The sequence below is a fragment of the Xenopus tropicalis genome, chromosome 2, assembly GCF_000004195.4.
Source record: "Xenopus tropicalis strain Nigerian chromosome 2, UCB_Xtro_10.0, whole genome shotgun sequence".
NCBI classification, from domain to species: Eukaryota; Metazoa; Chordata; class Amphibia; order Anura; family Pipidae; genus Xenopus; species Xenopus tropicalis.
Genome location: NC_030678.2, coordinates 162,330,015 through 162,345,036, shown reverse-complemented (window position 1 = coordinate 162,345,036; position 15,022 = coordinate 162,330,015). Strand labels below are relative to the sequence as shown.

The window sequence follows — 15,022 nt, the reverse complement described above, 5'->3', positions numbered from 1 at the left end:
TATCAAGCCCAGCACATTAACTATTAATTTGTACTGCGTACAATATATAGGTTTTTTTTTATCAGTGTTATTTTTTTTTCATACAATTTGAGTTTTTTGGGGTTAAAAATCATGAATTCGAATAATGATTAAAAAACATAATTCTTCAATATTTATTGAGAAAAAAAAAAAAATTGTGAATGTAAAACTTCGGCACCTAAAAAGCTTGTGAGGTCACGTAGAAGCTGTCGTTGCCATAATTTTAACTATATATTCAGTTCAAGTGTTTTTGCTCAGACTTTTTAACCCATTAAAAAATGTGCACAATTTGAGGTGTTTGAGTTTTTATGGTTTTATTTGGTTCTGATTTTTTTAAACAAATACGGTAACATTTGCCTCTTTTTGCCGTTCGAAGTAGGAAAAATACAAATACAAATCTTGATAAATAATCCTCAAAGTTTACTAGTTTCTGTCATTGTCTTTAAAAAAAAATAGTACCGTGAGCAATAGAATAATTGTGCAGAACGTCACTGAAAATAGTAAATTACAAATGAATATTGCATTGTTCCATGTATTTTATCTGAGGTTCTAAAATCTCAAATATCTTAATTAAATAACTTTGCTTCAGTTATTAATTTAAACTTCCTGTTGACTATCTATAGAATCTTTTAGTTGCCAATTCTAGTTTTAAAAACCCCAACTTGAATATTTAAGATCTCTCTTTTGTTCTTTTTAAATACTGCAAAATCACAGGAAAGTGCAGCCAGGGTGACAGGCTAGTGTCAAGGCGAGCAGTATGGGATCAAAGCAAGAGCTGTCATTGATCAAGGAAAAATTCAAGCCCGATTATATGTAATAAAAGGCAGGTTTGCCCAGGATCAGGAATAGCAACCAATAAGATGTTTATATGTTTATTTTTAAACAGGTGACCCATAAATGTTAGTTGCTGATTGGTTGCTATGGGTTACTGCTCCTGGGCTGTTTTATTACATAACCTCAAATGGATAGAACTGTTGGTTTAATAGAGACACAATCATTCATTCATTCAAGCAGGGCGACAGGGCTTAAGTTGGCCATTCACTAAGCCTCAGATTTATTAACATCTGGTTTAAAAGGTTTTTTGAAACCACGACTAAATTAATTTTCACTAAAACCACAAATGTCTAGTTGTTTATATTATTATTATTAACATTTATTTATAAAGTGCCAACATATTCCGCAGCGCTGTACAACATGTTTATAAAAAGTTTATTGAAAAAAGCAAGAACGAATTTGAAATGTGAAATAAAAAGAACAGAATTTTTACGTTTTTCCACAACTCTTCCTCAAGCCTCCAAAGGCACAAATTAAATATAGATTGTTACAGTTTGCCAAGGACAACCCCCATTGACTTCTACATAACCTTGACAAGTTTTAGATGGCAACGTTTTGTATTAGTGTTTTTCGTGTTAACACTTATTAAATTTAAAAAAAAAAATTTGAGTTTTAGCACAAAAAAACAACAATCGTGAAAAGCCCTCCTAAGATTTACTGCAGCTCTTTTCCCACCTAAACTGGGCAAGATACATAGTTTATGTATGTGAGTGGATAGATTGGTCAGTATAAGTTGTGTGTGCTGGGTTTACTTGGATGGGTTGAACTTGATGGTTTCTGATCTTTTTTCAACCCTATGTAACTATGTATCTATGTAATTCGAGGGCCAAACACTCAGATTACAGCAATGGGAATTCAAGCCGTCAGAGCGAGGACTGCACCAATGAGCTAATGTGGTTCTCAATATGACAGGAAAATCAAATTTGCCTGATTGACATTGATGCTGGGTAAGCCCGTCGGAGGGCACCATACACGGGCAGGTAAGCTGCCAAATTGGTTTGAAGGGCCTGAATTGGCAGCTTAAGTCTGAATGTGTATGGCCACCTTTAGTGTGGGGTGCTACCTAAACATTGCTTGGGGCTAGTTACAATAGACAGACTATCACTATTCTCCACTATAGGTGCTACAACAAAGCAAAAGTTCTCTCTGAAAGGTATATGGTAAGAAGCCTAATAATAGGCATTGATGGTATGAGACTATCTTCACCCTCAAGAAATAAAGAAATAATTTCGAGCGAAGCAGAAGGTGGACTAGCGGTGGCAGAGGCTTGGCCCCAGATGGACAACTGCATTCACTTGTTTGTGGCAGCCCACACTTTATCTTCCAAGCTAGTGTCAGGGGGTGCAGTTTCTAACGGGTTTTAATTTCCAGGTTCAGAAATGTACCATCTGTGGCAGATACTGGGGCTCTGGTTCGTACAATTTTCAGACCGCGATATCCTTGGGGTACATACAATGCATTTCTGGGATGTCACTTTCGTACGATTGGTGTCTGCCAATTATTTCATGTTCAGAATATCCTCTGATTTGTTCTTTTTAGTACTTTATCCTACAATTTCAGTCTGTAGGTTAGTTTCACATCGTTGCATTTAAATGGGAGCTGGCCTTCCCATAATTCATAGCTTTCTGGGTAATGGGCTTGTAAATAACGGATCCTGAACCTGTATATGATATTATCAAAAAGGTTACATTACTATGTTATGGGGATGCACTGAATCCAGCATTTGGTTTGGGATTCGGCCTTTTTCAGCAGGATTCGGTTTGGGATTCAGCCACGATTCGGCCTTTTTTCACAGGATTCATCTGAACCTGGCCCAAGGAAAGCCTCCCATACAGCTCAATGGCACTCTACAGCTCCAACCCGGCCCAAGGAAAGTCTCCCATAGGGCTCAATGGCACTCTGCAGCTCCAACCTGGCCCAAGGAAAGTCTCCCATAGGGCTCAATGGCACTCTGCAGTTCCAACCCGGCCCAAGGAAAGTCTCCCATAGGGCTCAATGGCACTCTGCAGCTCCAACCCGGCCCAAGGAAAGTCTCCCATAGGGCTCAATGGCACTCTGCAGCTCCAACCTGGCCCAAGGAAAGTCTCCCATAGGGCTCAATGGCACTCTGCAGCTCCAAGCCGGCCCAAGGAAAGCCTCCCATAGGGCTCAATGGCACTCTGCAGCTCCAACGCAGCCCAAGGAAAGTCTCCCATAGGGCTCAATGGCACTCTGCAGCTCCAACCCGGCCCAAGGAAAGTCACCCATAGGACTCAATGGCACTCTGCAGCTCCAACCCGGCCCAAGGAAAGTCTCCCATAGGGCTCAATGGCACTCTGCAGCTCCAACCCGGCCCCAAGGAAAGCCTCCCATAGGACTCAATGGCACTCTGCAGCTCCAACCTGGCCCAAGGAAAGCCTCCCATAGGGCTCAATGGCACTCTGCAGCTCCAACCCGGCCCAAGGAAAGTCTCCCATAGGGCTCAATGGCACTCTGCAGCTCCAAACCTGGCCCAAGGAAAGTCTCCCCATAGGGCTCAATGGCACTCTGCAGCTCCAACCTGGCCCAAGGAAAGTCTCCCATAGGGCTCAATGGCACTCTGCAGCTCCAACCCGGCCCAAGGAAAGTCTCCCATAGGACTCAATGGCACTCTGCAGCTCCAACCCGGCCCAGGAAAGCCTCCCATAGGGCTCAATGGCACTCTGCAGCTCCAACCCGGCCCAAGGAAAGTCTCCCATAGGGCTCAATGGCACTCTGCAAGCTCCAACCCGGCCCAAGGAAAGTCTCCCATAGGGCTCAATGGCACTCTGCAGCTCCAACCCGGCCCAAGGAAAGTCTCCCATAGGGCTCAATGGCACTCTGCCAGCTCCAACCCGGCCCAAGGAAAGTCTCCCATAGGGCTCAATGGCACTCTGCAGCTCCAACCCGGCCCAAGGAAAAGTCTCCCATAGGGCTCAATGCACTCTGCAGCTCCAAACCCGGCCCAAGGAAAGTCTCCCATAGGGCTCAATGGCACTCTGCAGCTCCAACCCGGCCCAAGGAAAGTCTCCCATAGGGCTCAATGGCACTCTGCAGCTCCAACCCGGCCCAAGGAAAGTCTCCCATAGGGCTCAATGGCACTCTGCAGCTCCAACCCGGCCCAAGGAAAGTCTCCCATAGGGCTCAATGGCACTCTGCAGCTCCAACCTGGCCAAAAGATAGTCATGATACCAAAGCTTGAATGAATTCCAAAATCTTCGCAGTCATTGGGAAAAATACGACTTTTTCGTGCAAGTTGTAATTTTTTAATCACGCAGTTTTTTAACCCTTCTATTACTTGATTTGCATGTGCAAATTATCATTCGGTTCGGTATTCAGCCAAATCTTTCACAAAGAATTCGGGGTTCGACCAGATCCCAAAATAGTGGATTCGGTGCATCTTTAATTTGTTTCTTTGAAAATTCTGGGGAACATCATGATGTTTCTTTTTCCTTAACCCAAAATGGGAAGAAGGCAAACAGAGTTCATACATTTTCTTTTCTATTTTTATTGCTGTTCCTTTGAAAGTGCTGTGCCTCTTATTAAAATGTGGGAAAATCTGAATAACATGGACTGTTCTGCCTTTAACTATTAACTGTTTTGTTCTCCAACATCGAAATGAACAAAAGAATCTGCTTTGTTTTCTCAGTTCATTAGCATAACTATAGCAGTGGGATTTATTTCAAACATAAACCGAATTGGCAATTTAGGTCAGTAAAAAAAAACCCAGTATTAATTGAAATGTCACCAAAGAGTTAAAAGGGTAAATACCTTATATTTGCCTATTTGTGTCTGTTAGTTACCCCTCCCATATAGATTGTAAGCTCTACGGGGCAGGGACCTCCTTCATCTTGTGTTTCTGACTCTTATTGCAACTGTACCTTGTATTTATTTGTATTTATTGTTGTACTTTGTATTTATCCATTATCTTTAACCCCCCTGTCTGTATTAATGAATTCTACTGTACAGCGCTGCGTACATAAGTAGCGCTTTATAAATAAAGATATACATACCTATACATACATACATAAATACGGCAGGGAAGAATATTTTAAAAACGATGAATTTAGGGTTAGCAGTGCGTGTGTAGTATATAGGGGTTCTGTGGATACAGATACAATGTGATAAAAGGGGTGGTTCAACTTTAAGGTAACGTTTATTATGTTATATAATGTCCTATTCCTTGCAACTTTGCAATTATGTTTTATCATTTTGAATTATTTGCCGTCCTCTTCTGCCTCCAGCTTTCCAATGGGGGTCACTGACCCTGGCAGCCAAGAACGACTGCTCTGTGAGGCTACAATTTTATTGTTATTGTTACTTTTTATCTTTCTTTTTATTCAGGCCCTTTTATATTCTGTCTCTCGTTCAAGCCACTGCCTGGTAGCTGGGGAATATAAGACCCTAGCAACTAGATAGCTGTGGAAATACCAAACTGGAGAGCTTCTGAAAAAGAAAAGCTAAATAACTGAAAAACCATAAAAAATGTAGAAAGTAGTTATGAGCCCTGCAGCATCAGCTTCTGTGACAGACAAACCTCATTTTCTACTTGATGATTTCTGACTGCTTCTGAGCTTAGCTTGTCAGCAGCTGCTCAGAGCCCACTGAGCATGTGCAGTGCCACTGACACCCAACAGATGGCCTAAGGATCCAAGATGAAGAGAGCTCCTGCGGACAACTTTAAAGGCCTGTATCAATATAGGAAGTTCAGTATATAAAGTATATTATTTCTGGTCATATTTATCTTTAGAGTTTAGGTCCTTTAAAACAGGGGTGTCAAACTCAATCACAAAAGAGGGCCGAAATCTAAAAATCTAAGTCAAATTTTTTATTAAGATACTGTACAGCCAGGCACAGTCACCAGGGGCCACATAAAACAGCTAGAAGGTCTGTATTCGGCCCGCAAGCCTTGTGTTTGACACATGTGCTTTAAAGGATAAGTAAGCCTTTTATTTTAAAGTCCCCAGAATAACATACCTTTCTCCCTGCATGCAGATTTATTTTATTTCTCTGTTAGGCTGATGTCAGACGAGGTGTAGGGTGGATATTTTCAGCAAGCGGAAAAACGCTTGCCAAAAATTCCGCCCTATGCCTCCTACATGTGCCTGCAGCCGAATGAATGGAATATGCTCGGGTGCAGTTTGAAAGTCTCACGTTTTTATGCGTATTTCAGCTACATGTGCCTGCACCCGAGCGTATCTCATTCTTTCGAGCGCAGGCACATGTAGGAGGCATAGGGCAGAATTTTCAGCAAGCGCTTTTCCGCTTGCCGAAAATATCCGCCCTATACCTTGTCTGGCATTAGCCTAACAGACAGCTGAACTGCAGCTCTTTCACTGACTTGTCTAGTGTGAAGTTCCGCCTCCTTTTGCTTTCTGAGCCCTTCTTCTTTCTCCCACTGTGAAGAAAAGAGATGCCTACTGGGCATGCTCACTGCCTCTGTTCCAATTAAAATCAGCCAAGCATGCACAGTAGGCACCTCTTTGAGGTCATCATACTAGACAAGGAAGTCAGTAAAAAGCTGTAGCAGAACTGGCCTTAATTAGAGAAACAAAATACCTACTCGTTCACAGGTACCCTAGGCCGGTGCAGATTTTTGCTAACTGAAATGGCCCTGGGTATCAGGTAAGTGATTACAATCACTGGGGGATGCCTAACATTTGTACTGTACCAGTATTATTGTACATCAGGCAAAGTTTCATCTGATTATTTGGTATGGATATGGGAACCCACCACTCCCAACTGATATCCATGGTTATCAGTAAGTTTGGGCAGGTCTGAAATTGTCTTCTGTAGGTCCAATAAGTACAACTGAGACTCACAGATCAGAGATCCTCAACCTTTTTTACTCATGAACCACACTCAGATGTAAAAAGTGTTGGTGAGCCACAAAAGCATTAAAAAGTTCTTAAGGGATGGCAAATAAGGGCTGTGATTGGCTATTTGGTAGCCCCATGTGGACTGCTAGGTTGCAGGAGGCTTTGATTGGATTAAAACTGTTTGTCTGTGCTTCCAAAACTTGCCTCCAAGCCAAAAATAAACATGGGTACCTACTTTGAGGCCACCAGGAGCAACATCCAAGGGGTGGGGAGCAACATGTTGTTCGTGAGCTACTGGTTGGGGATCACTTCTGTAGAAAGTGAGAGGATTGCATAAGCACCATTTCATCATTACTGCTTTCATCTTATATTCTAATCAGTCATGAACAATCAATTATTCCACCCACTTGCTACTCCTGTGTGGTTGAGGGAAAGTTTATTGTGAGAAAGGAACCCATGAAGATAACAGGAAGTTGTGTGGATGTTTTTCTGTACATTCTAAACCTGAATATCAGGTTGCCTTGGAGTTCATGTTCGTGCCACGCCTGTAACCTCTGGGTGGGTTCAGCAAGGCAATGATAAAGATTATGAGGTTTGTTGCTTGAGATTTTGCCATCGTTGTAAAGTCTGTCAGTAGCTCACGTGGTCCCAAACACAGATGCAAGTAAAGGAGGCCACATACAGGCCGATAACAAGCAGCTGTCCATTGAGGGGTCTTTCCGACAAATATTTGGCTGAAAATCATGCAGATATCATTCAAGTAGGGTTGACAATCTTGTTGAATGGGCTTTGGTAGGCCCCCATGTATGATCCAATCAGGCCAATTTAGCTCTGCTTGGGGGGCCAAATCAGGCCAGATCCACTAGTTTGCCAACCGAATGAGCAGAAAGTGTTTGACCACCTTAAGCCCAGTCCCAGACACTGTTTTGTCAGTTTATAATTACAAAGAGGTGAGTTTAATGGAAGGGCAAGCTAGCCCTATGCTTGTGGGTGGATAATATCATGCAACTTCATAAGGTGCCCCAGTACTGGGGCCTCAGCACTGGCAGTCAGAATGTATTGTTCAGTGATCCAGTTGGATTTAATTCAATCTGTTAGACTAAAAATGTCCCTTGCCTAATGCAGTACCCATGGAAAGTCATTGGCTAGTCCAAAAGTGGGAGGAGCCACAATCCCTCCACAACCCCTCTGCTATCCACTGTATGGCTTATGAACCAAATAAAATAATGGCCATCGATGTGGCCTTGCCACAAATGATCTTTTTGTTTTCTCACAGGTCACAGAATTAGACAGCAGGGTAAAACTGCTATTATAATCATTTATTTACACATCCAGTTGAATTAGGGGGATTTAAGGTGGCCCAAATGAACAGCTGCTGTAGCCAGGAACATTAACAACTTTGTAGGTAGAGCTTAGATGCATTAACAGATCTGAGTGATGAATTTTTCTTTCAGTGTAATGCTTTCTTAAAAATATTCTTAATCCATCTACATTAGTGGGAAAGGCTGTGCACCCTGTGCGACTGGCAGGCAGTCCTACTCCGTGGAGACATCAAAGTGATTGGCAGCTTTCTTGTCGCCACACTCATTTCCACCAGTCTCCCACGCTGGCCTATGACCGACAAGACACGCTAATCTCTCTATATATTCCCACAAAAAGGAAGGGCTTTATGGGAAGATAATCTCAGCCAGGACCACAAGCTAGTGTCCCATTTGAGTCTGACTGAGCTGGAGACACAGATTTTAGTTAAGGAAACTTGGACTTAAACTTGGATGTTAATACAGGTATAGGAGCCATTATCCAGAAACCCGTTATCCAGAAAGTTCCGAATTATGAAAAGACCATCTCCTATAGACAATTCTACGTTTTGTATGTATGTACTGTATGTATGTATGTATGACTTTATTTATAAAGTGCCACAAGGGTACGCAGCACTGTACAATCTTACAAAAAAATCTTACAAATGATTTCCCTTTTCTCTGTAATAATAAAACAGTACCTGTACTTGATCCCAACTAAGATATAATTACCCCTTATTGGGGCAGAACAGCCCTATTGGGTTTATTTAATGGTTAAATGATTCCCTTTTCTCTGTAATAATAAAACAGTACCTGTACTTGATCCCAACTAAGATATAATTACCCCTTATTGGGGGCAGAACAGCCCTATTGGGTTTATTTCATGTTTAAATGATTCCCTTTTCTCTGTAATAATAAAACAGTACCTGTACTTGATCCCAACTAAGATATAATTACCCCTTATTGGGGGCAGAACAGCCCTATTGGGTTTATTTCATGGTTAAATGATTCCCTTTTCTCTGTAATAATAAAACAGTACCTGTACTTGATCCCAACTAAGATATAATTACCCCTTATTGGGGGCAGAACAGCCCTATTGGGTTTATTTCATGGTTAAATGATTCCCTTTTCTCTGTAATAATAAAACAGTACCTGTACTTGATCCCAACTAAGATATAATTAATCTTTAATGGAGGCAAAACAGTCCTATTGGGTTTATTTCATGTTCAAAAGATTTTTTAGGAGACTTAAGGTATGGTGATCCAAATTATGGAAAGATCCCTTATCTGAAAAAAACCCAGGTTCCATACCTGTATAAACATCATCTATATATATGGGCCAGTGGGACACTGAGAAAAAACCCAGTGGGCCCCGCAGACCCAAGCCTGAACCCTGTCTGCCTTCACTTGAAAGGGGACCTGTCACTCTTTGTCAAGCAATGTGTTAATAAAAAAAAGGAATTTGGTTTTCATGTTTATTTTGAAAAGGACTTTTACTATACAGCTTTATATGTCAGGGCGACAGGTCCCCATTAATAGCTTCACATGTAGCTGGTTTTGTGAATGCGACAAATTGCTTTCTCTTCCACCTAAACTGATTTTAACCTGTAACTAAAATGTTCTCCTTTTTCATTTGCAGTGTTCAGAAAGATCCTGAAACAAAACAGATACGGATTATCTCAACAGTCTTTAAAGTATCAGCGTATGTAAGTATATTCCACCGAGGCAACTGTAGAGAAATCAAAGTACATCCATATTTGTCTTATTTCTCTTAAGATACTATATGGCAGCCCAATGGGGCCAAATTCATTTCTGTGGCCCTCAGTCTTTTGTATTCATATGAGCTGTTTAGCCAATTTTGCTAACTATCTGGGAATGGCTTGTCTCGGGGTGGGGGGACAGTTCTGACAGCCCTACAATCATATTTAATCAAAGTTGGCCTGGCCAATCTAACAGAAATAGTCTGCTGACATGTCTGATTGGTTGCAGCTTATTCTATTCTCATGCACATGTTGGGACCATCCACCCCAGTACACACAATATCCAAGTGTTTCCATATGGGCCAGTCAGTAGAATAGCATAAGATGGCCTATGTAAGGCTGCATTTACAGGTAAAGGACCCATTATCCAGAATGCTCGGGACCTGGGGTTTTCCGGATAAGGGGTCTTTCCGTAATTTAGATCTCCATACCTTAAGTCTACTAAAAAATCAATAAAACATTAATTAAACCCAATAGGATTGCTTTGCATCCATCAAGGATTCATTCTATCTTAGTTGGGATCAAATACAAGGTAGAGTTTTATTTTTACAGAAAAAAGAAAATCAATTTTCAAAATCTGAATTATTTGTTTAAAATGGAGTCTATGGGAGACAAGATTTCCGTAATTTGGAGCTTTCTGGATAACGGGTTTCCAGATAACGGATCCTATACCTGTACTTATAATCATTATGAATGCACCTTTCTTTCTTGCTAAGGATAATTACAATTGTAACCGTTCACTATTCTTCCTTCCCTCTGCAGGATGAGAATGGAATGTGCTATCCGTCGGGCAGGCCGCACCAGCAGACATTTGCTTACCTCATTGTGGACCCACTAAAGCGTCATGTTTACGTGTTGTACCATTGCTTCGGCGGGGGAGCCTTCTAAAGCTGCTGCCCAGTAGTATCTGGCTTCATGAAAAATGGATTCCGTGACTCATACCTCCAAATATGTTTCAGTTTATCCAGCGGAACGGTGGAATTTGCTTATTCCAGCAGAAAGGTAGAGCAGAAACCTGCAAACTGCTTTGCTTCCATCCTGACACTTACAGTGTTTATTATTCCATTCGCTTGTGTTTATTTAATTCTTAACTCAAGATCAGGGTACCCCATGTTGTGACCCTACAGCTGTTACTGATCTGCAGCAACACCTGCTGGGAATTATAGTTCAATAAGGGGGTCATGCTGGATTTCCTTACTGTAGGTCAGGGAGGTCTAAACTTCCAGCATCCTGTGACAGCCACTCTAGTTGATCAATAATTGGAGTGCTGCAGGTTGCCCAACCTTGCTCAGTTTTGCATGATTGTGGCATTTTAGGTGATGTTGTGTTATTTATTATTAAATGGCAAGGAAATATACATTTTTATACCTTCTTAAAATCAATTTATTAAGTGGTGTCATCTTTATTTATTCCATGGTAACAGCAAAGGCATGTAGGTAGGATGAGCCCCCTTCAAGTGACTGAGCCTTTGCAGTGGTTCCAATTTTTATCATTTGGATATTGGAATACAGGCCTGGACTGGCAATCTGTCCCCAGAGGGGCTGCTGTAAGATGCCACAGACAGTCACTATTTGTTGGGCTGCTGGGGGCTGTTTGGGCCTCTGTGTATTTGAAATGCCAGGGCCTGTTTTAAACCCCAGTCCAGACCTGTTGGAATATTAGGTTTATTGGATATTTAGCCCACTGTGCCAAACTTTGCCCAGCACTGGCATAAAGACTCCCTTATAAGCAATGATGGAAGTGTTTACATTTGACCCAAGCACAAGTTAACAGTTCATGCCAGTGAACATGGCTAACTGCCCAGAGAGGCATATCTCTCTGCTTACTCATCTAAAGCCCGATAAGCTCAACTGAAGGCACTTCTACTATGTGCTCATTTCCATCAGAACCTATAATAGGGGATAGTGAGCCTCTCACACTATAGATCTACTGCGCCCATCAGCCGTCAGAGGAATGTGGTAGTTGTTCTGAATGCTAAATGTCTCCTGTCTTCTATTATCAGATGTCAGCCCCCTCATAGCATTATATAGGGGGAGGTGATTTGTGACAGTTAATTATTCAGTGCAGCTTTGAAGCATGGAGAAAAGCAAGGGACACTTCTGCCACACATCCTAAACAAATGAAGGGTCACAGGCCCGGACTAGGAGTCAAAATAGGCCCTGGCTTTTTAAGTTCACTGAGGCCCAAACAGCCTCCACCAGCCCAAAAAGTAGTGACTGTCTGTGGCATCTCACAGCAAAATTGTGTCCCTTAGTCCTCACTCGTGCCAGAGCATAACTACACTCCTTTACCTTACTCCAGAAAGTTCCTTTGCACCAGTGCCCCTAACTTCTGCATCTTCTTGACATGCAAGTTATGGGTCTCCCCCAGCCTGCCCCTCATGCATACAGCAGTGACAGGCATCCCTATATTCATTAGGAAAGCGCAGGTAATGGAGCACAAGAACCCACGTCTGTGGGCGCTCATGGTGGGGACAGGGTGCAGTATGCAGAGACATGGCAGTTTGCACCTATTTTTTTGCACATTGGTGCCCTGCCTTTCTATTTGTAAAGGATCCCCATGATCTCCACTGAGAAAAGCTGCACGTTGGAGAGATAAAGTCTATGAGTGGCCCTAACACACGTTAGTTGGAATCTCTGCATGTGAAGCATATTACATGCAACAATCACCTGGGAAACCGTGAGCAATTAGTTGCGATCAATACATTATAATTCCAGTTAATGTGAAGGGGCAGGTATTGCCGGGCACTTCATCACATATATTACGTATAACTTGAGGTAAGTATTTGCGTGACTTTTTTTCTTTAACTCATCATAAGAAAAGAATCTTAGGGATAAACCCCAAAGCTCAAAGCTGATTCCAAAGGTTTTTTGCACTGGTGCAAAGTTGCCCATCAGTAGTAAATAAGCCCTTCTATCCTTCTGGTGAAGGTGCTGCTTTATAGGGAACCTATTACCCTCTGACACCTGCTTATCAACAGAGCTTGCAATTGGACAGCCTTGGGAAGCCCACCAAACAGCAGATCCGGATGTATGGAAACAGCCCCCAGTAGCTGTGCCAAATAAGTTCTGCCTTGTGCCTTCAGTCTCAGTCTCTGCACTGACATAGGGCAATGACACAATACACAAGTGCGCTAGGCACCCAATGAACCATACAATCTGTCATACCCTCTTTGTTTGTTATATTAGGGTGCAGCTACTGGGGGTCTGTTTCTGACCCCTAATTCGTTGTTTGGGAGGGTGATGATGGAAAGTGTACGGCTTACGAACAGTGTAAGATGTCAGTGTGTTGGAAAGAATGCTTTGTTGTACATAGTTCCATGCCAGGTCAGCATATGATTCTTGTATTCCTCTCACCTACTCTTCTCTTATCTCCCCTTTTTATGTATTAATAACAACCTGTGTCTCAGTATCTGGACCACACAGAAAGCAGAACAACCCAGGCTAATTCCCCCCACTTACTGTTGCAGTTATTCCTACAGACTTTTCCTAGAAGTGAGAAATCTGTCTTATATCTTTAATGGAAGCCAGAACCATTACATTCTGCCACTGAAATGCAGTACTTAAAGGGGTACGTTCACAAAGGATCCCAGTTGTGCCCCTATTAAAGGGGAACTCCACCCAAACACAACTTGAGTAGTTTAATAAGTAAACATCATTTCAAGGAACTTTGCAATATAAATCAATTAAAAAATATGCAGCCTTTTCATGATTATAATATAATAATATGGTTAGGAGCAGTTCCCTAAGCCCCGCCCCCTGTTCCCCTGCTGATCTGGCTGACTACTTTGTGACTCAAATAAAATGTAACAGTAGTCACCTGTCCTCAGCCTGCCTTCAGCCTGCCTCCTCCCAATCCCACAATTCCCTGCTGCACACGTAATGTCAATAAGGAAAGGAACATCCCAGTGCAATGCATTGTGGGTTATGTAGTTCCTGCATGCTGTATGTAAGCTGTGGAGAAGTTGTTACAATTTGTAACATCAGTGTTTTAGTCCCTCCTCCCCTGCCAGGATTTCAAATGATGCAGAAAGTGAATAACTGTTTTGCAGCTGGATTTCAGCATATAAACATGGTATTTATTCATACTTTTTGAAGGAACGGATTAAAGGGATAGGTATATTAGGGGTTTCTGTGTTGTGTGGGGCTCCTTAATAAATTTTAGTTTGGAGGTCAGAGTTCCCCTTTAAAGTTAAAGGAGAAAAGTGTTTGTGATTGCTTCCCATTCAGCTGAGTAAGTGCAACAGGTTGCCTATTTTTGGGAACACTGGTAACCTCATCATGTGACTGAATGGGAAGCAATATGGGGTAAGTATATGTGTTTAGTGACCTTTGCAGGTAGCAGAGATCAGAACATGGAATTAACCGAAGTTTAAGATTACTTAAGCTGGCCATACATGCTAAGATTCGCTGGTTTGGCAAGGACCCCAAACAAGTAAATCTTTCCCTGATATGCCCACCTTGGGTCCCTATACACGGGCGGATAAGCTGCCAAATCAACAGAATTGGCAGCTTCAATCTGTCCCTGTATGGCCACGTTATCCCCCTACATGTGAAAGGCTCAGATATAATTGTATAGCTGTAGTACGAGGAGGCCTTAACAGAATTATAAAGAAGAGCAATGTAAGTAAAATCTAACAAACACAAATATAATTACATGCCACCTTGAAAATGACCAAACTACCCTCCCTGTTGAAGCTGTAGAAAACCTGTTAAATCTGCAATAGAAAACAACTTATCATTAGTGGGAAATTGTTGTGTGTAAATAGTACAATTGGTATATGGGTTAGTTTCACACTTTAGAATGTACCGTATTTTTCGGACCATAAGACGCACCGGACCATAAGACGCACCAATTTTTTGGGAAGGGAAATGAAGAAAAAAAGATTCTGAAACAAAGTGTCCTAAAATATTTTATGTGCATTAAAACCCAACCTGTACCAGCAGCACCCAACATATTTCACCCACCTGTACCAGCAGCACCCAACATATTTCACCCAACATATTGCCCCCATCTGTACCAGCATATAGCCTACCGATATACTTAAAAAAAATGTTTTTACTTGACCGTGTGGTCTCCGCAGGGCCCTCCTCTATTTACCGGCGCTTAGCTCTGGCGCATGCACAATGACGCGCATGCGTATGGGCATGCGCGTCATTGTGCATGCGCACAGCGCCATAGCTAAGCGCCGGCAAATAGAGGAGGGCCCTGCGGAGACCACACGGTCAAGTAAAAACATTTTTTTTAAGTATATCGGTAGGCTATATTCGGACCATAAGACGCAGGGACTTTTTCCC

The 15,022-nt window shown here is 42.2% G+C and overlaps 1 protein-coding gene across 1 annotated transcript in view; it reads left to right on the top strand.

The window, feature by feature from the left end:
* The window catches only part of cfap300 (cilia and flagella associated protein 300), a 30,776-nt gene extending 19,669 nt beyond the window's left edge, over positions 1 to 11,107 (top strand). The window contains exons 6-7 of the mRNA NM_001011429.1: positions 9,605 to 9,671; positions 10,488 to 11,107. Coding sequence (NP_001011429.1) covers positions 9,605 to 9,671; positions 10,488 to 10,613 — 193 coding nt within the window. The 3' untranslated portion in view covers positions 10,614 to 11,107. The remainder of the gene's footprint in view (positions 1 to 9,604; positions 9,672 to 10,487) is intronic.
* The last annotated feature ends 3,915 nt before the right edge of the window (positions 11,108 to 15,022 follow it).